The sequence below is a fragment of the Stegostoma tigrinum genome, chromosome 1, assembly GCF_030684315.1.
Source record: "Stegostoma tigrinum isolate sSteTig4 chromosome 1, sSteTig4.hap1, whole genome shotgun sequence".
Taxonomy (NCBI): domain Eukaryota; kingdom Metazoa; phylum Chordata; class Chondrichthyes; order Orectolobiformes; family Stegostomatidae; genus Stegostoma; species Stegostoma tigrinum.
This window is the reverse complement of record NC_081354.1, coordinates 27,057,292-27,081,097: the sequence shown is the minus strand read 5'-3', so window position 1 is coordinate 27,081,097 and position 23,806 is coordinate 27,057,292. Positions and strand designations below refer to the sequence as shown.

Here is a 23,806-nt window from a genome sequence, read left to right as displayed (position 1 = left end):
TTAATGACTTGGAGAAAGGAAGCAAAGGTACTGTAGCCAAATTTTCAGATTACACAAACATAGATGGAAGGGTGATTCATGAGAGGGATACAAACAGTTTAGACATTAATAGGTTAAGTGAATAAAAAGTTGGCACACGGGCTATGATGTGGGAAAATTCAACATTGGTCATTCTTGGCAGAAGCTTTATTTAAGGACAGCTTTATTTAACTTGGAAAATAAACTGCAGAAAGCTGTATTGTGAATGGATGGGAGTACATGTGCTAGCTTTCTGTGTTTCGGGCATGCAAATGCAACAGGCAATCATCCCTTCCTCCCACCTCCTACCTACTAACCTCATCCCGTCCCCTTGACCTGTCCGTCCTCCCTGGACTGGCTTATCTCCTCCCTAACTCCCCACCAACACTCACCTTTACTGGCTCCATCGCGGCCTCTTTGACCTGTCTGTCTCCTCTCCACCTATCTTCTCTATCCGCCTCCGCCTCCCCCTCTCTCCCTATTTATTTCAGAATCCCCTTCCCCTCCCCCATTTCTGAAGAAGGGTCTGGGCCCGAAACGTCAGCCTTCCTGCTCCTCTGATGTTGCTTGGCCTGCTGTGTTCATCCAGCTTGACACCTTGTTATCTCTTTTATGGTTTTTACTTCTTTTGGGTTGGAGTAAAAGTGGGCAAGTCTTCTGCAACTGTACAAGTTGCTAGTGCAATCACATTTGGAATACTCTGAGCAGTTTTAGTCCTGTTAGCAAAGAAAACTATATTATTCTAAAGGAAGCTCAGAGAAAGTTCTCTGGATGATCCCTGGTATGGAGGGATTTCATATGAGCAAAGGTTAAAAACGCTGCTCACTGGAGTTGCGAGGACTGAGAAGTGATCTCATTGAAACATCTCGGATTCTTAAAGGGCTGGAAGGTATAAATGTTGAGAAGGTATCCTCTTATGGGAGAATTTTTGAATGAGAGGGCATAGTCTCAGAATAAAGTGCCAATTTAAGACTGAGATGAGGAATTTCTTCTGAGGGTTGAGCCTTTGGACCTCCTTGCCACAGAGAGCAGTGGGTTAGAATCTTTGTGCATAATTAAGGCTGAGGTAGATACTTCTTGATTCCCTTCCTGATTAAGAATCTGAGGAAAGGGAACCTGAGGGAAGTTGGATCAGCCATGATCCTGTTGAATGGTGGAGCAGGCCTGAGGGTCCAAGTGGCCAAGTCCTGTTCCTGTTTCATGTGGTCACATGGTTATAGGATGGTGCTGAAAAGGAGTTGGTGTTTCTGGAGAAGACTAAAGGAAATTGGTACAATTCTTACTGATCATCAAATGTATGTTTTCTTTATTTCTGCATCTTCCTTGCAGGTAAGGAATCGATATGAAGCTGAAATGGGAGCAATTTTTTTTTGGACTTTTGCTCATATTAACTGCAGTGTGCGCTGAAAATGATGACAATGAAGCAGAAGTAGATGCCTTGGAGATGGAAGAAACCAGTACTGATAGTCAAACTAGGGATAGTAAATCTACAGTTCAGGTGAAGATTTACTTTGAATTACATCACTAAAGGTGACAGATGGGATGTTTCAGTGGGGAAAAAGAACATAAAAGCAGAATGAAAATGGGACTGCATTTAAGGACGTGGAAAAATGAAAAATAGACATGGAGTTCCAGCCATTAACAGCCATAGTTTTAGTTCAAAATCTCCATCCTTCCTAATTTTCATGTAACTTGGGTAAATAGGAAAAATATGCAGTCTGAATGTTGAGTTAACAAAAACTGAGTTCTAAAGTTTATCTATTCATTCCTGTGCGTATAAGGATAAAAGCACAATGCTACAGATGCTGGAAATCTGATACAAACATGGAAAATGCTGAAGAAACTCGGCAAGCCTGACAGTATCTGTGGGGAAGGAAAGAGTTAATGTTTCAAGTCCAATATTATCTGGATCAGCAAGTTTGCAGACGACACGAAGGTTGGAGGTGTCGTTGACAGTATAGAGGGCTGTTGTAGGCTGCAGCGGGACCTTGACAGGATGCAGAGATGGGCTGAGAGGTGGCAGATGGAGTTCAACCTGGATAAATGCGAGGTGATGCATTTTGGAAGGTCGAATTTGAAAGCTGAGTACAGGATTAAGGATAGGATTCTTGGCAGTGTGGAGGAACAGAGGGATCTTGGTGTGCAGATACATAGATCCCTTAAAATGGCCACCCAAGTAGACAGGGTTGTTAAGAAAGCATATGGTGTTTTGGCTTTCATTAACAGGGGGATTGAGTTTAAGAGTCATGAGATCTTGTTGCAGCTCTATAAAACTTTGGTTAGACCGCACTTGGAATACTGCGTCCAGTTCTGGTCGCCCTATTATAGGAAAGATGTGGATGCTTTGGAGAGGGTTCAGAGGAGGTGTACCAGGATGCTGCCTGGACTGGAGGGCTTATCTTATGAAGAGAGGTTGACTGAGCTCGGACTCTTTTCATTGGAGAAAAGGAGGAGGAGAGGGGAAGTAATTGAGGTATACAAGATAATGAGAGGCATAGATAGAGTTGATAGCCAGAGACTATTTCCCAGGGCAGAAAAGGCTAACACGAGGGGTCATAGTTTTAAGCTGGTTGGAGGAAAGTATAGAGGGGATGTCAGAGGCGGGTTCTTTACACAGAGAGTTGTGAGAGCATGGAATGCGTTGCCAGCAGCAATTGTGGAAGCAAGGTCATTGGGGTCATTTAAGAGACTGCTGGACATGCATAAGGTCACAGAAATTTGAGGGTGCATACATGAGGATCAATGGTCGGCACAACATCGTGGGCTGAAGGGCCTGTTCTGTGCTGTACTGTTCTATGTTCTATGTTCTATTATTCTTCAGATCGAAGAGGTATCCTATTCGCCTCAAAGAATTAGCTGTTTTTTCTGCACAGATGCTGCCAGACCTCCTGAGTTTCCCTAGCATTTTCAGTTGTTTTAGCATAAAGATATGCAGAGAAACAGCAATATTTCATCATTTAGCAAATAGAGAATGGCATGCAAAATGTAGGATGCTTCAACAGTGAACCTCCAATCTAATCTAAGACTGACCTCTTTTGTGAAGTTTCCGTTTCTTGTAGAGTTATACAGCACAAACAGGCCTTTCAGTCCATATGGTCCATGTTTATCAGATATCCTAAACTGATCTGGTTGCATTTGCTAGCGTTTGGTCCACATGCCTCTTAAACCCTTCCTCTTCATATAATCCATTGAGTACTCCCTTGTCTTATTCCTTTTTCCAAAATGCATCACCTCATATCTTGTATGCACAGTACATTATGTGGAGATGAGCTTTTTTTAAAAATTCATTCACGGGATGACTGCATCACTGGCCAGGCTGCATTTATTATCCATCCCTAATTGCCAAAAGGGCAGTTGAGAGTAAACCACATTGCTGTGGGTCTGGAGTCACATGTAGCTCAGACCAGGTAAGGATGGCAGTTTCCTTCCTTCTGGTTCACTAATGCCCTTTAGAGGTTTCTCCTGACAGTTGACAGTGGATTCATGGTCATTATTAGATTCTTAATTCAGATATTTATTGAATATCTGTCAGGATTTGAACCTGGGTCCCCAGAACATTATCTGGGTTTCTGGATTAACAGTCTAGTGATAATACCATTAGGCCATCACCTCCCCCTAACTATGACCTGAAGTGCTTTCCTATCAGTTAGCAGAAGGAAGAGCTTTCTATCAGTCCAATCTAGGTTTCAGTCATGATTCCAAAGAGTTAAAAATCTGTTTGAACACTTTACCCTTTATTCAAATCATATGTCTGATCTATTCACAATGAAACACATGTACATGTTTGTAGCATAGAGATATCAGTCTTGAACTCTATCTAGGATGGGCAATTTGAGATTCAGATGGTAACCTGGATCCAGCTTTTTAATGACCTTTTCAGGAAAATTTAATAATGTGTTCATTTAGTCAACAAGGTAAACTATTTTGAACAATCATATTCCTTTCTGATTGTAAGATAAAGAAATGCATAGACCCAACTTGAACTTTTAAAAAGCCTATTTCTAATACAAACACAATTTTTGGCTCTGTATACAATAAATAAAATCTTTATTTATAATATACATGATCTAAATTTACAGGTAGCTTACAAGATACCAGTGCCCAGTAAGGAGGTATATTTTGCTGAGACTTTTGATCGTGGAAATTTAGATGGGTAAGAAGACCCTTTTATTTTGTCCCAAAATTAATGAGAATGTGCAGTTTAATAAATATCATGTTGGCATTGAATGAAAATTATCTTGGTGCAATAATCTCCCACTTTTACTTACTTTCTCATTGAAGATGGGTTTTGTCCAAAACAAAGAAAGATGATGCAGACGAAGATATTGCAAAATATGATGGTAAGGATCATTGAGACTATTTGTAGGATTTGTTTGTCAATTAGTGCAACTTTATAATTTAGTGCTGCAGGGGTTGCTAAAATTCTAAATTGGATGGATGTGTAATCATGAGATTCAGTGTTCTGTGGCTTTAAAATATTTACTGATAATTGTTGTAACTGCTGGAATAATAAAATAACACTGGCCTAACATATTTGAAAAGCATAGTCTGTTCCAAATGGGAACCAAAGTAAACTGTTGATGAATTTCATTTGAGTTGTATGGGCACAAACTTTATATAATTGAGGCCTAATTTTCCAATTAATCCCGCTTCACTAATGAATTGCACCATGCATCGGGATGGGTGATTAAAAACATTGCCAGTTATAGTGCATTAATCAATATTGTATAGAATGTTAAATCTACTTTTAGTTGCAGCAGACATGACTGAATAATGTAGTTGAATTCTCTTTTGGTATGCTGTGTCACTGAAAGGTTGCATAAAAGGTTCCCACGGTGCATTGAGTATTTCCTGTGAAGTTAAGGTTGACAGTTGCACTTGCCTTAAGAATTAGCACTATTAAATTGACCATGAAATCTGGTGCCGCTCTGTCACTTGTTGCTGAATGACTTTTGCCTCCTGAGCCTTGCTGTTGTGGTTCAAGTATATTTTAGGGCTTGAGCTCAAAATTATGGCTGTAACTCATGGAGTACGAAGAAAGTATTGCAGTGTCTTAGATGTTATGTTTCAGATGGAACTTCAAACCCAGGCATAGATCACCTGGTTTTCCCCTGCCCATACCAGATCCAAAATGGGAAATAAATTAATTTAAAAATTAAACAAAAATTTTCTGCTGCTGCTGCTGCTAGGTACTGTTAAGGTGGATTCTGTTGTATAGCCTCTGTGTAAAATTGGGTAGATTTTAAAAAAATACTTAATATCTGATCTCGTGACCTGGCCACAATCTTCATTGTAAAAATAACCCTTCTTTGTTTAGCCTTGAGTTTGTTTGTACCACGAATTGTACACTGCTCAATGTTTTAAAGTGGAATGTGTAAAAGGGTAAAGGCTGGGAGGCAGGTTTCTCTGAACAGAGAGTCAAGAAAATAGAAAAGTAGATTTTTTAAAAATGGTGAAAATGATTAAATTTTGATGTGCAGAGGCATTTGGCTGTTCTTTAATACAGAATAAAATTGGGGTTTATTGGTGGCGCAGTCGTAATTCCTGTGGACTAGTAATCTAGATTTCAAGGCTGTGGCAAAAATGAAAAAGAATTAAATATGGTGATCATGCAAACCACTGTTGATTGCCATTACTGAGTTAGAGCATTTCAATTTCCTTTTAAGAAGAGCCAAGTGGATGATTTATTCTGGCTTCTTAGTGAATTTGCCAGCATCATAAATGCTAGTCTTCAGCAAATTCTATTCACTCCGCATAATGTCAAGAAGTGGATCAAGACAATGATACGGCAAAAGTGGGCCTCAACAACATTCCGACAACAGTACTAAAGACTAATAATGGTCCAGAGCCAACCATACGCCTGGCCAAGCTGTTCCAGTAGTTATGGCACTGGAACGTACCTGACAATGTGGAAAATTGCTCAGGTATGTAATACACAAAAATCATAGCAAATCCAACCCAGATAATTGCTTGCCCTAAAGTCTACTCTTAATCAGCAAATATGTGGAAGGGGTTGGCAACAATGCAAGTGACGCTTGATAACAAAGGAATAACCTGCTTGTTCATGCTCCGTTTGGATTCTGCAGAACATTTAGTTCCTGATGTCATTAGTGCATTGGTCCAAATGCAGACAAAAGAACTGAAAGTCCAGAGGTGAGCTGAGTGACTGTAGCCTTACAATTAAAGTAGCATTTGACTGAGTATAGCAACAAAGAGCTTGAAAAAAAATTAGTGTTTGTGTGAATCGATGAGAAAACTCTGCTGGTTAGAATTATAGTTCGCACAAAGGAAGATGGTTGTGATATTTGGAGGCTAGTCATCTCAGCCCCACAACATCATTGCAAACATTCTTGGCCCAGCCATCTTCAGCTGTTTCATCAATGACCTTTTTTGCATCGTAAGGTCAGAAGTGGATGTTTTCCTTGGTGATTAGACAATGTTCAGCACAATTGGTGACATTTCAAATGCTGATATAGTCTGTGTCTATGCAGCAAGACTTCCATGCTGATATCTGGTGATTAACTTACATCCAATACAAGTACTGGAAAATGACTATCTCTAAGAAGAGAATCTGATTGTTGTCCCTTTGATGTTTAACAACATTCACCAAAATGAAGTTCCCATCGGCCAGAGACTGAATTGGACCAGCCATATGGAATTTCAGCTATAAGAGCAAGTCAGAAGCTAGGAATTCTGTGGTGAGAATCTCTACGGTCTCCCTAATAGCTGTCCATTATCATCGACAAGGTACAAGTCAGGATTTTGCTGGAATACTCTTCAGTTGTTTAGATGAGTTCAGTTCCAACAATGCTGAAGAAGCTTGTCAATATCCAAGACATCTTGCTTCATTGGCATCCCATTCACCACTTCAATGTTCACTCCCTCCTGTTACACAGTGGTAGCAATACATACCATCTCCAAGATTCACCGCAATAGCTCAGCAAAGCCCCTCTGCCTTTCAGGCATGAAACATTCTCCATTTAGGAGAACAGACACTACAAATGCATGAAAACCTGCAAGTTCTTGTCTAGGCCACACATCATGCTGATTTGGAAGTATATCACAGCTCCTTCATTGTCGCTGGATCAAAATCCTTTGTTACAGACTTCCTTTCTAACAATACTGCCGAGTCCCTACACCCCCAAGAACTACAGCAGTTCACAAAAGAAGCTCACTCCCACCTTTTGCAAGGCAATTAGGTAGGAAGGAGCAATAAGTGCTGGTCTAGCCAGAGAGTCACATCCCAGCAACAAAATACATAGATGCCATGAAAAGAATGCATTTTGTAAGAAGATTGGGTATAAAAGTAAGGGAGTTTTGGTTCAATTAGGCGGTTTTTGTAAGACCCCCAACCGAAGCCTTGTGCTGTTTTTGATGTAAGAAAGAATGTTCTTGCCTTGGAAAAGATGCCATGAAGGCTCTCTAAAATGATTCTTGGGATGACATGGTTGTCTAATGATGAAGAATTAACATAAGAATGCAAGTTAGAAGCAGAGGTTGGCCTCTATCTTGCTTTGTCATTCAGTAAGAATGACTGGTCTAATTGTGGTTTCCATGCCACATTTCTGCCTATCCCTAATAACCTTTGACTCCCTTGTTAGTTTCCCTTGTCCCTTAATCTTGTTTGAATAGCTTGAACATCTACCTACAGGAGTTTAGAAGAAAGTGAGATGATGTCATGTAAATATAGAAGATTCTGCGAGGGCTTGAAATCCTAGATGCTAAGAGGCTGGCCTTCCTGATGGTCAGGATGAGAAATTTTGTTAATCTTTACAGTTTTGTATTCCCTCTGCATCCCTTCCCCTGCATAGATTTTACATTATAGAAGAAACCCATGTCTATATCAGATTATGAAAGAACTACCCAGTTAGTCCCAGTCTCCGACCCTAACTGCGTAGCCCTCTAAATTTATCTTTTCAGGATGTATATCCTACTCTTTTGAAACCACCTAGGAAATTATGCTATTGAATCCCAATGTCACGCTGCTCATGTACTGTCCTCAAAATTTTAGCACTGAATGTAAGTTTGCTCACTGAGCTGGAAGGTTCGTTTTCAGAGGTTTCGTCACCATTCTAGGTAACATCATCAGTGAGCCTCCAGTGAAGCGCTGGTGTTATGTCCCGCTTTCTATTTATGTATTTAGGTTTCCTTGGGTTGGTGATGTCATTTCTTGTGTTGGTGATGTCATTTCCTGTTCTTTTTCTCAGACGGTGGTAGATGGGCTCCAAATCAATGTGTTTGTTGATGATGTTACCTAGAATGGTGACAAAACGTCTGAAAACGAACCTTCCAGCTCAGCGAGCAAACTTACATCCAGAATCTCAACCTGAGCTGCAAATCTTCTCAAAACTCCCCATTTTAGCACTGAGCCTGTATTGTCTCTCCATGTTTCTTCAACCAAAATGCATGACCTCTGTGTCTGTGCATTGAAACGCATCTGCCAGGTATCTGGCCAACTTGACCGTTTCTCTCTGAAATTGACATCATCCTCATAATTCATTATTCTCCCTAGCTTAGTACTGACTGCAAATTTAGAAAGTCTGCCATGAACACCCATATCCAAATCATTTATGTAAACTGGAATAAGCAAGGGATGCTGCTGTCAGCTCATCTCTTGTCTGAGAAATTCCCATCTCGACCTACTCTGCTTACTTTGATTAGAAGTTGGCTGAAACAATGCTGCCAAGGACCCATCAATCCTAAGAATTTCTAATTTGCTAATCAACCTATCATTTGGTACCAAAGCAAATGATTTTTGAAAGTCCAAATGTAGATCAACTGCAGCGCTACCCTCATCCAATGCATGTGCCACCTTGTCAAAGAACACTAGTAAATTGGTCAGACGTGACCTGCCGTTGACAAAAGCATGTTGACTGTCTAATATTGACTTATTTTTCTCCAAGTGTCTATTTCTTATCCCATATAATGTCCTCCATCAGTTTTCACACTACTGATGTCAAGCTGACAGGTCTGCAGTTTCCTGGCTTATTCTTTTGTCCCATTATTATACAATGGCAACACACTTGCAATCCTACAGTTCCATGGGATTAGTCCTATGTTCAGAGAGGCCTAGAACGTTTCTGCCATGGTTTTGTAATTTGCTCCCTTGCCCTTCTTGGAGATCTAGGATCCATCTCATCTAGGTCTGCCAACCTGTCTACTTGGAATGTGCTACCAGTTTTTTTTTAGCACCACTTCTTTATCTACCACTACACTGCAACATTGCTCAACACCCATATTTTCAACTGGGCCATTGTAATCATCTTCTAATTTGTTCAAGACAGAAACAAACTATTCACTTAGTAAATCTGCCATGCCATTTGCCTCTGTGAGCAGCTTACCTTTTTGGTCCTTATGGGCTTCATGAGACCTTTCACAAATCTTCTACTATTAATATGTTTGAAGAACATTTTTACAACTTGTTTTAGCATAGCCTGCATCATTTTTGTACTTCTCTTAGCCTTCCTTGCTTCATCCTTAGCCACCCTGTATTTGGGATATTCCTCCTGATTTATGTTGCTAGTATTCTGGTATGCATCACATGCCTTTTTTAAAATCCCTTTTCTCATCAATATCCATACTCATCCAGGGTGCTGTAGCTTTGGATACCCCATACTTATTTCTCATGGGTAGGTACCTAGCTTGCACTCTGTTCATCTCTCGTATGAAAAACAGGAGACTTTCAGCTGCAGTTTTATCCATGAAAATGTATTTCCCATCAACCTGCTTCAATTTTTAGATGCCTGAAATCTGCCCTCATTGAGTGCGAGATGTTAATGCTTGAGTTTTTTTTTTAAATTCCCTTTCCAACTTCAATATTGAACCTTATTGTATGATGATCGCTACTTCCCAAATGGTCTCCCACTGTGATGTTTTCTACTTAGCCTGCCTTATTTCCTAGGACCAGACCCAGCACAGCTTCCTCCCATGTAGGACTGGAAATGTTTCAATACTCTCCTGCACACATTGCAGGAATTTCTCCTATTCTGTACTTGCAAAACTAGGCCCATTAGTCAACCACCACTTGGCCGTAGAAGTTTAAAATCCATTCCCACTATACTATTTTGCTGTTAGCTAGAGGCTTAGTTCCTTTTCAGCTTAGGTAAAGCCCATCTCTTCTGAACAGCTTTCTCCTTTCTCAAAGTGATGCCAATGTCCCAAAAATCTAAACTGCTCCCCTCTACGCCAGCCCTCAAGCTACACATTTATCTCTGTCATCTGCCTTTGCCTAAACAGTGAAGCTTGTGGCACAGGTTATATTTCTGAGATTACTACCCCGGAAATCCTGTGTTTTCAGCCTACTCCATGACTCCTGAAATTGATTCTCAAAGTCCTCCAAGCTGTCCCTCCTACATTGTTGGTTCCCATGTGAAGCAAAACCGTGTTCACCCTGCTTTTTCTGGAAATTTATCCAGCCGTTCCATTATGTCCCATACCTTGCACAACAGAGCTCCAAAATGAGCACTCTGATCAAGCTATATTTTTAAACTGTAATTGATATGGAAATTTGAGAAAGTATAGTTGATGTGGAAAATCAGCCTCATTATCGAATATTGAAGTATGTTTGAGTAACCCTTTTTTGACTGACTACTTTTGCTATTATTCCTTATGTTTTTAGCTAAGTTTCTGGCCTTATCCGTATTCACTGTGTACAGAACAAACAATTAGAAGAAAACTTGTCAGATAATTTCTAACTTCATGTCTGTTCTCCTGGGTATCCTGGAGAGAGGCTAAGGCAGAGAACTTCAGGCAATTCATCTGACAGTATGACTGTGACTTTCCTCCGTTCTAAACTTTCTTATGCAAGTGCACCTGGGTTTGAGAGTTTAATTGATCATGTCCTCATCTATGAATTGCATCTTATTCATTCATCCTGAAGTTAGATAGCACTCGCATTATGTAACTTGAGTCTACAGCTGTTAAATGTATTTCTAGTTGCACTTAATTTGCAATTATCTATTCTGCCAGTGAATTTCTGTTTCCTTTTATTTATTTAGGAAAATGGGCAGTTGAAGAGTTGATGGAAAACACAGTGCCTGGTGACAAAGGTTTGGTGCTGAAGTCAAAAGCAAAGCACCATGCAATTTCAGCTCCACTGAAGAAACCATTTCTGTTCAAAGGTGAACCTCTGATTATCCAGTAAGTACATATTTGGTCATCTTGGAGAGGGAAATTAGCGACTAATTTATCAAGTCAACAATGTAATATTAAATATGTCTCAAGTGTTGTTCAAGGTTTAGTTTTGTTGCTTTTTGTGGGTGGCATGGTGGCTCAGTGGTTAGCACTGCTGCCTCACAGCACCAGGCACCCACGTTTAATTTCACCTTTGGGTGACTGTATGTGTGGAGTTTGGACGTTCTCCCCATATCTGCGTGGGTTTCCTTCCACAATCCAGAGATGTGTAGATTAGGTGGGTTATAGGGGAATGGGCGTGGGTGGGATGCTCTTGAGGTTCGGTGTGGACTTTTTGGGCCGAAGAGCCTGTTTACACACTGTAGGGATTCAATGAAAAATATTTGATTTATGCGAAATTGTAAAAGAAAGGTGTGTGTGTGTGTGTGTGTGTGAAATAGTTTCTGTGCTCACTCAATCAATTGATTTATGTACTTTCCTGATTGTATGGAAATGGACTGTGCTGTACTTTTGTGTGTAAACCAAAAGTTGTTTTACATTTGTATTTCTCCTTCATGTTTCTAATATGTATATGCCAGAAATACATAAAACTTAAACTATTTTATTATCATAACCCAACAAATTTACATATGAAGCATAATTTCCAAAATGGAGAATTGCAAATGCAAGCACTTGCATAACCGCATAAAAGAAGATATAGATTTGCTGGTTGTTCCAAGAATTTGAGTTTGTGTTTTTGAAAAGAATTAAGTTGCATGGAAAATCTAATTCCCAGTTGTTATAGCTTTATTACTGAGAATGCAAGTTTTCTTTTTAACTAGTTAACATGCTGTTTTCGATGAGTTTGCTCCAAAACAGAATTGAAAATTGTTTTTGTTTATTGAACAGAAATGCTGGCCAAGTCAAAATGAAGGTCTGATTAAATGTTTTCTGGTTTAACAACATGGTGAAACCATGCGTAAATGTTCTATCTGCTTGTTTTCTAGGTATGAAGTGAACTTCCAAAATGGCATTGACTGTGGTGGTGCATACCTAAAGTTGCTTTCACATACCGATGACCTGAAGCTGGTAAGTACTTGAGATTTGAAGCACTTCTTTTCTTCCCCCTGCCTTATATTGGTGGTCATTCATACTGAAATACCCTTCTGTTGTCACCTAACAGTTGTTATTCACCTATTTTTGTAAAATAAATAAGTCTGCAGTTTTTAAAAAATAGTATCGATAAGACACTACATGATGATTGGCAGATTCTGTCATTAAAAACCCATCTAATGTGTGAGCATCATTATTTTTTAGAGAAGGAAACCAGCAATTCTCATCAGACTTTGACACTTTGAATTTTCAAAATAGTACTCAATCAAATTATGGACAGAAACACAGATATGAAATATTGTGGCACGCTTTCATGTTAATTAGAGAAAACAGCTAATAAAGTTGAGATAACAAGGTGTATAGCTGGATGAACATAGCAGGCCAAGCAGCATCAGAGGAGCAGGAAAGCTGACGTTTCAGGCCTAGCCCGTTCTTCAGAAATTAGATTTCCCATTTCTGAAGAAGGGTCTGGGCTGGAGACGTCAGCTTTCCTGCTCCTCTGGTGCTGCTTGGCCTGCTATGTTCATCCAGCTATACACCTTGTTATCTCAGATTGTCCAGCATCTGCAGTTCCTACTATCTCTGAGCTAATAATGTTGTTTTCACTGGGCCCTTTCTCAGCATTGTTATTTGAGGATAGCATTGTTAATTGTCCATGAATTTTTATAAACTTCACCTCATCAGGAATGTATCTCTATTTTATCAGGTGTTGCTCAACCCTACATCATTAATGCTAACACTACTATGATCCTTTCTTTGCTTTTGCACTGTTGTGCTATATTTGTTATTGGCTAATGTGGAATATACAAGGGAGAATCAGATTGAATACTAAACAGTAAAGCGGAGAAGTGCAAGAAGAAGAGGCAACAGGTCAGGATGAGAATAGATATGTTGTTAAGTAAAAGGGAGCCCAAAGGTCTCAGTTGTCAGGAGTAGTGGAGTTGATTAGGCAAGAAAGTGGTGATTCATTGGTTACCATAAAAGGCATCGCTGAGGTCCTGAATGAATACTTTTTATTAGTGTTTACCTAGAAAATGACTTTACCAAAAAAAGGCAATTTTTATCTCATTCAGTTAAAATTTTATTAAGAGGAGGTACGACTATAGAATGTGGGTATCACTGGCTCGGCCAGCATTTATTGCTCTTTCCTAATTACACAAGAGCAGTTAAGTGTCAACCACAATGCTGAGAGTCTAGAGTCGCGTGTAGGACAGAACAAAAAAGGATGGCGGTTTCCTTCCCTAAAGGACATTAATGAAGCAGATGGATTTTCCAATCATCAATGGTCATTATTAGACCCTTAATTCCAGATTCTTAATTTTGCACTCTGATTCCACCATCCGCCATGGTGGGTTTCAAATCCAGGTTCCCGGAATATTACCTGGGTCTTTGCATTAATAATCTAGTGATAATACCACTAGGCCATCACTTTCCATATGAGGGGAGTTAAAAGTATGAATTAAAATTGTTTTCACCAGTACCTAAATTGGATAATCTGATCTTCTTGGGATGAGTCCCAGGTTTCTGATGGAAGAAATGGTGGAAAATATAGAGCCCTTGATCACAATCTCTCAGTTTAGTCCTTAGGTACATGGGTGGTGGCAGAGGAGTTGAGGATTGCAAATGTTACATAGCTTTTGCCCTAAAGGCTGAGAAATATCAAAAAGACAAGCAAATTTCCTGTTATCACCAACTGCCTCATCTTAGCTGATGATTCAGTACTCTTCCATGTGAAATGCCATTTGGAGGAAGCCCTGAGGATGGCAAGGGCACAGAATGTGCTCATTGGAGACTTTAATGTCCGTCACCAAGAGTGATTTAGAGTACTACCACTGACCGAGGTGATCAAATCCTGAATATCTGCTGCAGGCCCAGCCTAGCAGATGGTCAAATAACCATTAAGAGGGAAAAGCCTACTAGACCCTGTGCTCATCAGTCAACCTGTTGCAGATGCATCTGCCCGTGAGGTAGCGACCACTGAACGTGCCTTGTAAAGACAAAATGCCATCTGCACACTAGGCACAGTCTCTATTTCCCATCATGATAAATAGTATAAATCAACCCAAGTTCATTGAAGATGAAAGGTGTAGGAGGGAATGCCAAGAACAGAACCAGGAATAACTTCAAAAGTGAGGTCAGCCTGTTGACGCTGTAACCTGGGACAAGTTGCATGCCAAACCATGGAAGAACAAATGACAGAGCTAAGCGATCCCACAGCAACATTCCAGATCGCTGCTTCACCATCCTCCCACATCCGGTCATGAATGGTGGTTGTTAATTAACCAAGGCTCCACAAATACCCAATCCTTTGTGCTGGGGGAGCTCAGCAATGGGGAACCGCCATTTGATGCCAAAGATAAGTTTTTAAAGTATTTGCATCGTCTCCAAACAGAAGGGCTGAGAGAATGATCCATCATGTCATCTTTCTGCAGTCCCAAATGTCTCAAACCTCATACAATTTAGTTCGTTCCAAATGATATCTAAAAATGATTGAAGGCATTGGATACTGGAAATGCTATGTACCGTGATCACCTCCTAACAATAGTACTGATGACACATTTGTGCAGAGCTAACCACACCCTGATCGCACTGTACCAGGACAGCTACAACGCTGTCATCTACCCAACAGCAGAAAATTGTTCAGGAGCATCTGCTTACAAAAAGCAAAGTGAAATGACTCCAGAGGCTGGTACAATGTCACCAGATCACCCTTTATTTACATGTCGAATCCTTGACACTGAACTAGCTTTTGCAGAGCCAGCTCTCAATGAATAGGATGTCAACCACTCCTGTTCTTATGTCAGCCAGGGCTCCCTGATTGGGCCTGTTAGTCTGGTCCAACCAGGTTACTCCTATTCTGAGGTTTACCTGGCTGACCTCATTACAGCCCCTACACAGGGCTAATCCAATCCTGCCAATTCCCACCACTTAAGAGCAGAAAAAATGAGCAGTAGGCCATTCAAGTCTGCCCCACCCTTGAATAAGATTTATGTTTGATCTGGTTGTGGCCTGAGTACCAATCTTGCAAGTCCCCTATAACCTCTAACTCTCTGGCTGACCAAAAATCTGAAATTAAAAAGGGAGTTAGATAATGACCTAGCTTCTAGCAGTTTGTAAAGGAGAATTCCAATGGCAAACAATGTTTATGAAAGAAGGAATTACTCTCCATAAATGTGAGATTACTTTTACATTGTGGCTCCATGTTCTAGATTTGGCCCACGAGAAGAAATATCCAGCGTGTATCCTGTCAATCCACTCAAAAACATGGGTGCTTCAGTAAGATCACCTTTCTTCCAATCTTTAATGAATATAGCTCAACTTACACAACCTTTCCTCATGAAACAACTCCTTTACCCAGAAATCTGCACAATCAGCCTTCTTTGAATTCCTTCCAATGCAATCCACTGAATCTCCTTAGCTTCCTCCATCATCTGCAAAGTAATGCAAGGTGCAATGGTGCTATCAAGCAGCAGTTACATAGAAATACTTTGTCACTGCCTTCAAGTAAGAGAGGGATGAAACTTGTTCTAATTAAAAAGGACAAGTGAGAAATAGTATTAGATTAAGTAATCACAGTGAGAAGGGAAGTAATGGAGACTGACATCCTTGAAGTTTGACAGATCACCAGGATCAATGCATTATGTCCTCAACTGTTAAACGAAATTAGGGTGAAAATGAGTTTGTTTACAATAAATATGTCCATAGGACTAGGAACAGGAGTAGGCCATTTGACCCCTCGATCGGCTCCATCATTCAATAGATCATGGCTGATCTAATGCTCCTCATGTCCACTTTCCTCACTCTTTTTCCCCCTCAATGTAAAAGTAATCTCCCATTTCTAGAGAATAATTCCTTCTTTCATAAACATTATTAGCCTTTGGAATTCTCCTTTACAAAGAGCTAGAGGCTAGGGCATTATCTAACTCCACTTTTAATTTCAGATTTTTGGTCAGCCAGAGAGTTAGAGGTTATGGGGGACACGCAGGATATTTATAGGCATTCTCTTATAAATATTTATTTTTCTGTTGATCACAAAACCAGATATAAATTATCTTCGTCCTGAATAGCAGTCAGTCAGGCACATGGATCATCTAGGTGATTTAATGTGGTAGTTACAAATTTATGACAACTTGTGGAATAATAGAGCACAGTTATCAGTGCACTCTCTTCCTAATTAAGTTTTCACATTGCTATATATGAAACTGGTGAGGGTTTTCTCGTCTTCAGTTTCAGATGGTTATAAAAGTGAAACATCTACACTAATAGAATTTTTCTAATGCCATTCTCTTTGTATAACTCTTAATTCTCTACTTGTCTATGTATATATCACATTTTCCCTTTTTGGATGATATTTTCTATTCATGTAATTTCTTTTAATTCAAGAGTTTGAAATTTGTAGAGACCATATTTGAAGGTAGGCAACAAAGTGTTATGGTGAAGGAAGATTAGTTTGATGATACCATGATATTGAGATGCAGTGTCTTAAAGGGTTTTTTGCTGATAACCTGGGTTTGTTTATTTTTACAGCAATATACATAGGGCTTTCAAGTGATGAAGATTCTGTGTTAGCAAATTTTTACAAGTTCTTTATATTTTTACAAAAGCAAATGATAGCAGTGCTCAGCAGGTCTGGTGCCACCTATGGAGAGAGTATCATAGTTAATAGAACTGATCTCTGCCTCCATTTCCCCTTCACTGTGGGACCTGTGAAATGATGTAGGCTTATCAGGCTGTCTGTCTGACATTGTCCCACAGCTAACCAATTTTGCAAAGGATTAATGATCGTGGTGGGCAGATAATCTTAAAAGTTATTAGTTGCCATTGTCAGTTATTTGTCTATTCCTTTCTAGTTTTATGAATGGCACATGGGATGCACAGAGGCATGCTTTTGGCTCCTCCAAGAAAGTGAGTTCTGAACAGCAGTTATTTGAGGGGGAAATCAGGCAGTCAAAATTTGAAACTGTAGGCTTTAAGCGAAAGAAATGACACCTATTTGGAGAAACTGCAGAAAGCCTGGTCAAAGTGAAGTGCTTTTACTGTAGACTGTTTACCAAGTCTTCAATTAGTGGAGGCAGAACAAGGTTCCTGAGAGGCACTTCATCTGGCTATAGGGTCAATGCTTTCAGACTTTTGACTCCTCCAGTATAGTGGTGCAGAGATGGGGATGAAGAACATGGAATGATGACGAGGAGTTCCAACGAGTTGATTTTGGTATAGTCAAAAGACAGCACAGAAGGCTAGAGGGCAGCTTCGTGATTGCAGAAGATTCTACTCCCTTCCAAACAGTATTCTGTTTCATAGAGAGTCCAAGCATCGAAGTCTCAAGTTTCTCCAGGATGTTGCTGGTCGAGCTATGCAGTATCAGAAAACAAGAGTTTACACCATAGGAAGTGGTGGATACCTAACACTGGAATGTTGAAAATAATGTTGGTATTTATTCACCTGAGATTTATTCTAGGGTGAGCTAGAAACCTATTCATGCACCCCATCGATGCATAAGGAAATCACAGAAATCATTGACTGTCGGGTTGGCTAATAACTTGTTTAAACCTCTAACCTTGCTGACAGGATAGTTGACTTCAGAATCATGACTGGATTTCTTTGGACGCATGGGATCATAGTCTGTATTCACAGGGTTATCAAGATTCACGCAGGAAACCAGTGCGCTTCCCAAATGTTCAAGTTATCTGCATTATTCTGTCAATGAAGAGATGCATAGTTGACCCATCTTGCCCATCCATCATTCCATACATCACATGGATATGATCACACAGTGGTGTATGCCCTCTCCATCCACTCACTGCTACGTTTTGTCTCTCCTTGAATGTTTCCTGTCTGGACAAGCATATGGTCAGAAGACTGGAGCTGTTATTTCACACTCTGTTATTTGCACATTTTTTTGCTTTGCTGTGACCTGTCTGAAGAGTCAGGCCGCCTTCTCCATCAGTGTCACCACAGCAATGAATGACATCACGTCTTCCATGTGTTGATGAACTCTAATGTTATAAATTCATTTGCCCTGTGAGTACAGTGTGTAACTCCTGCCTCAAGCTCCAACTCTTCTAGTGAGGCCGAAACATAAAGGTACAGCATCATGCCAGTTGTACGACATGGCCAAGTGACCATTTCAACTATCTAAGAAGTGTTTACCCATCACTAAAGACAGATCCGGGAGCATCTGAACGTGGGTGCCTGGTCTTGCCTCATGCTGTGGGTCTACTGCCTGGCTCCACATTTCATGGGCGACTTTTTAAATTCATGTTGGCCTTCCATTTGCAACTCTAAATATCACTTGCCCTTTCCAGATAACATAGGTATTTAAATCTATTCCTATCAGGCATTCTGTTGACCACCTATCCCTAACACCTCTAGCTGTTTGTTCTTAGGCTTGCTGGCTCTGACAGAAATACCTCCAGGGCAGCATTACTGAGTGACTTTATCATTTCTGACGATAAAGCATTTTTCTGAACCTCTATTGATGTAGGTCCTTTCTTCTCAGAATCAGTCCACAAGATGTCGGTGATGCTTTCAGAAATAAGCCCAACATCTTGCTATGGGCGCCACAATCCGTTCACCACGCTTAATTGCCTATCTCTCCCAAATACCAGCTGTTCCAATCTCATTGATTTCAGAGTGATCTCCTGTCCTTGTGAACCCTGAGTTGAAACCTGGCACGTTCTGGAGTCTAGGCCCAGTAGGATGTGGAGGTGAAGTGCCAGCCTCGGATGGGGCTGGAAGACAGTTGTTGTGAACTGTTTTTTTGTCCTAAAATCTGCAATGCTGAACTTTTTACTTCTTCTATCTTTTTCTGAGAACTGTAACTGAAGAAGCGGAACCTAGGGACCTTTTGTACCTAAAGAAGATACAGTAATAAACAACTTACACATTTTACTGTCCTCATTTGAGTACATGTGACAATAAACCTAATTTTAATTCTCATAAAGCCAAATGTGTGCCACTGGTTCACATATCCCCCACACCACATCATCATCCAGCTGATTTGGTCACATGCAGGCCAATATTTCAACCTTTCAGCAGGTAATTTTACTCTTTTTGCATCATGTTGCTGATCAATTTTAAATTCAGGGATGTGAAATTCTGCACTTTAACATGTTTTTTGACCACTGACTTCCCCTCTCCATAGTCCTTTGCTTCATTTCCTAGCTACATAATTTACAGTGTCACATTCTGTTGTTAGAATGGATTTGTTCTGTATTAAGTGCTCTAATTGCAGTGAATGCTGAATTCTGAGCTCATTTTGGTCGTTCCATACTAATACATTTGTCAGTGTTTTTGATGGTTGTGGAAGGTAAACAGAGAAAAAGCTGATACTTCTATGCGCTTGAAGTCTAATACTTTCACCCATTTGAAGAAGCCTAGAAATATTTGCATTTCACTAGATATCATAAGTGTTCTTTTTCCAGCCCTTCGCACTGCAGCATTGAACTGTAATGTGTGCATGATTTGTGTCTCACAATTTACAGTCCTTTTTGATTTCACCCACTCTCACCCTTGAGAATTACTCAATAGTATTACCATTCCATCTACTTTTGTACCTTCCTCTTCCTGATTTAGATGCTACATTGCTCATGTATCCTGAAATTCTGGCAAAATATGCTGTTACAAGTTATTTCAAACATTTGTGCCCTTGTGACCCAAGTATCATGTCAGAAGAGTACACTTGTGTTATCATCTAATCTGTTTACACTGTGTTCTCATCTTAGCTATTTAAAGTTATAAAACACTGTTGGAATTTGCTGAAGTGAGGCTTTATACATAAGTGGTTTAATAAGGCTTGCTCTTAATCTTTTGGCTTGAGGTTTTTTGTTTAAGTTTCTAGAACTACACAGCAGTATCTGCACCAGTGCGTGTTCAGAGCATCTGGGACCTTGAATGACGACTTAAGTTTTTTTCTGTAAAAGGAGAAACAGTTAAAAATTAAAAAGCAAGTGTGTGTGCACAGCTGCAAAAATACGCATGTGCTCATGCGTGCACACAAAAATCAGGGAAAGAAATAAAGAGAAAGGAAGGCTTTGTTTAAACAAGAGAAAACTTAACATTTGATACCTATTAAAATGTCTGACAGCAGCTCATCCACTGAAAGTGACTCCTCAAATTGTCTAAAGCCAGAGAATGAATGGCAGTCAGTAATAATTATTCATGTTAAAACTTAGTAATTGCTAGACTTGGGTGAGTTTAATGTGCAAATGCAGGAATTGCATAAAACTCATGGGGGCTTTAGGAGCGAGGTACCTTTTTGTTTTGAGATGCTGGTTTTACATAGCCAACAGCTGTGTGATACGAGTCATTCCGCAACTTCAAACAAATGCTGGTTTTACATAGCCAACAGCTGTGTGATACGAGTCATTCCGCAACTTCAAACAATTTTGTTGATCTCTTCTTGATTATAAATTGCTGTCCATTTTTCACTAATGACATATCGTTTCAAATGTTGTTTTCAGCAAATTTTGATCTTATTCCCAGTTAGCTCTATCACCAGATCTCTCTCATATGCATTTGATTTATGTTAATATTCCGATGCAAGTGCTGTCTAATGTTAACGTTTGGTGAGACAACGTGGAGTCATCACAAAAGTTAAAGTACACAAATTTCAGGCCCAGATCCACAAAGCATGAACCAGGTTTTTTTACTAAATGATTACAATTTATTGCAAATTAATATATTCTAGCTCTAGGTAAATAATTATGAACGACACCTGTCTAGCAGTTCCCATCCTGTGGTCCTTTAACATAGGTCCTCCTTAGAAAAGGAGTTTGGAAACTCATTACCTTTAAGAGATTAATGCCTTGAACTTCATGCATGGTTTCAGCTTCTACTGCTTTACAGCAGTGTATACTTTGCTTAACCATTTCAAATTCAGTATATTTTTGTTAAAGCTGTTTCCGTAAATTCCAAAAACCTTGCCTGTATGCATCATGCACATATTCATATGCAGCAAATTTAGTTTTCTTTACAACATCATAATCCCAAGAAATCTCCTCTGACAGGAAAACATAAATTTCCTGTGCTTTACTTGTCAAAGTATTCTGTCTGAGCAAAGCCTAATCCTTCCCAATTCATTTGTCTAGCCGTTTTCTCAAATGACATGAAGAATCCTTCAACATTTTTTTTCTTGAAATTTTGATAGGGCCTGTGCAAACTTAAACATTTCCTTTCCAGACCTCAAATTATGACTGATTCTCCCCACCAAGGTTAGCATCAAAATCTGACATTTTCTGGTTCCTTTAAAACTTGCACTTAATTCCATTTACTGTAAAAGTACTCAAAATTGCCCAATTTATCTGCCTGTTAGACTCAAATTAATTGAATACGTTACCAGGTTTCTGTACTTAACAATAATTACTATTTATTATAAACAAGTAGATTCTGTCTGCAGTTAAATGATGAATTATTAACCTAGAATTCTACTAATTCGAAGTCTAAAACTCCCCGAATGCAGGTAGGTATCTTGAACGAAATCAAAGTCTGGAAGACGATGCAAATCCCTGTCCATAGGAATCCAAAACTATCACTTTGGCTTGCCAGGTCCTGCTGCTCTTCAGTCTTCTACATGTACTTTCTCTGATTTGTTGGAGGCACAGAACGACTGATTCTCAACTTAGTGGTTAAGAGCCATAGCTTATAGCAACTAATGAGGAAAATAAACTGACCCTCTTCAGGCTTGAGGTGTTTTTAAACTACAGAGAAATGGATAGCTCCTTCTTTTTCAGAAGTCCAATTTGCTTCTGACCAGACAGTCATCACCGCAAACTCTTCAGCTATGCTAGAGCCAGTTACACAGTGATGGCAGATGGGAACGCCTTTGTTATTGATAACTAGTCACCATACCCCAGATCAAGCAGTTGCTTGTTGTCTGATGAATCTTCATTTTATATACACCCCTTGGCTCCTGTTTTCCCCTCCCCAACCCCTGCAAAGTTTAACGAAACCGTAATGTAAACAACATGTACAATAAATATCAAGTAATTTGTTTTTAAAACAATGCAGCAATGCTTTCCAAAATCCTTGTTTCTTTCTTAAAACAGCTCCTTTCCTATTTAGTCAACAATCAAAAATACCAGAAAATAGAGATTTGGTCTCGGCATTTGCGTTTGATGACAGAGTATGTTGATATGACTCCCTGATATAGACCATACGCAATTATCAAATTATCTTATTTTCTTCCCATGTCCTTTTGAAGCAGCCACACTGATATTTTTACTTTTATGATTGAAATCATCTTATCTGACATGAAAAACCTTAACCACTTTTCCTATATTAATCTTGACATTGTTGTACTCTAGTGATTTATTTTGCATTTGAACATGATAAGTTACAACTTGAAGTTCTTAGTTCTAATATGGATGAACTCATAATACTAAAAATTATATGTATAATCATATTTACTAATTGCAAGCAATCAACTGATGACTTTTTATAATTGCCAGTTTGGTTAGTCTGTTATGTAGCAGCAATTATTTTGTACTAAAATACTGTTGTTAAAAATGTTATGTTTGGTTGTTATTTCAGAATTTAAGAATTAGTTAGGTGCCTAGTTTTTCCTGATTTACTAAAGACCAGATGACACCACTAATGAATTGATGCATTTTTCTGACAGTGATTTGGGCTCTCTGTCATATAACTTCTGATACAATTGATGCCCTATGGCAGTCTAACAATCAGTTTACAATGTTAATAGCCATTAATACAACATCTATCAATGCTTCTTTCTTCTCCAGGAAAAGTTCTTTGATAAAACTCCTTACTCGATTATGTTTGGGCCAGACAAATGTGGTGAAGACTACAAACTGCACTTCATCTTCAGACACAAGAATCCTATAACTGGAGACTATGAAGAAAAGCATGCTAAACGCCCTGATGTGGATTTAAAAAAGTTCTTCACTGACAAGATCACACATTTGTACACTCTAGGTACTCTAAACAGTTTGGATGGCTTGGACAATTTGTGTATTTTCCACTATCATGTCTTTTATGTTCAAAAATTTGATCGGACTTTAAGTAGAACATGTTTAGAAGAAGGTAGCAAGGTATTCATTCATATTTGGGGGGTTGGGAAGAGACTGAATCTTGTTTATTTAGTTAATTGCCTTTATTGTCCTGAAATACATGAGCAAGTTTTGCAGAGAGCGTCTGTTCTTCTAGATTCATTAAGCCTTCATACTCTACTCTTAACTACCATACCTGGATCCCTTCACAGACTCATGTGTGCTAAATGCTTTTGAGTAAACAATGATTCAGAATGTATGACTGACCTTCTTTCTTATGGATGGCTGAAATTTCACATCTTGTTCATTTTCTGCTTCAGCAAATTATTCACTTTTTGCCATTTATGGTGTGTCTTTCGATGTGTATTTCATTAAATTTATGTGAAAAATTAATAATATTTAATCACAATGATTTTGAGTGAGCATTTATTGATGAATTATAATTAAATGATGAATCACAACCTGTACATGGTGCATGCAATTCGGATTTCGAGCCTTTCTCCATTATGAAACTTGAGCTTTAGACTACTTGAAATTTAGCTTGAAAGATGCAACAC

General features: G+C 39.3%; 1 protein-coding gene across 5 annotated transcripts in view; it reads left to right on the top strand.

Annotated features, from left to right (window-relative positions):
• Positions 1-23,806, top strand: part of LOC125457521 (calnexin-like) — a 50,199-nt gene that overhangs the window by 5,255 nt on the left and 21,138 nt on the right. For all 5 annotated transcript variants that reach the window (XM_048541863.2, XM_048541822.2, XM_048541833.2 and 2 more), the window contains exons 2-7: positions 1,348-1,516; positions 4,098-4,171; positions 4,300-4,358; positions 11,016-11,157; positions 12,138-12,219; positions 22,983-23,175. In XM_048541863.2, the coding sequence (XP_048397820.1) occupies positions 1,361-1,516; positions 4,098-4,171; positions 4,300-4,358; positions 11,016-11,157; positions 12,138-12,219; positions 22,983-23,175 (706 nt within the window). In that variant the 5' untranslated portion in view covers positions 1,348-1,360. The remainder of the gene's footprint in view (positions 1-1,347; positions 1,517-4,097; positions 4,172-4,299; positions 4,359-11,015; positions 11,158-12,137; positions 12,220-22,982; positions 23,176-23,806) is intronic.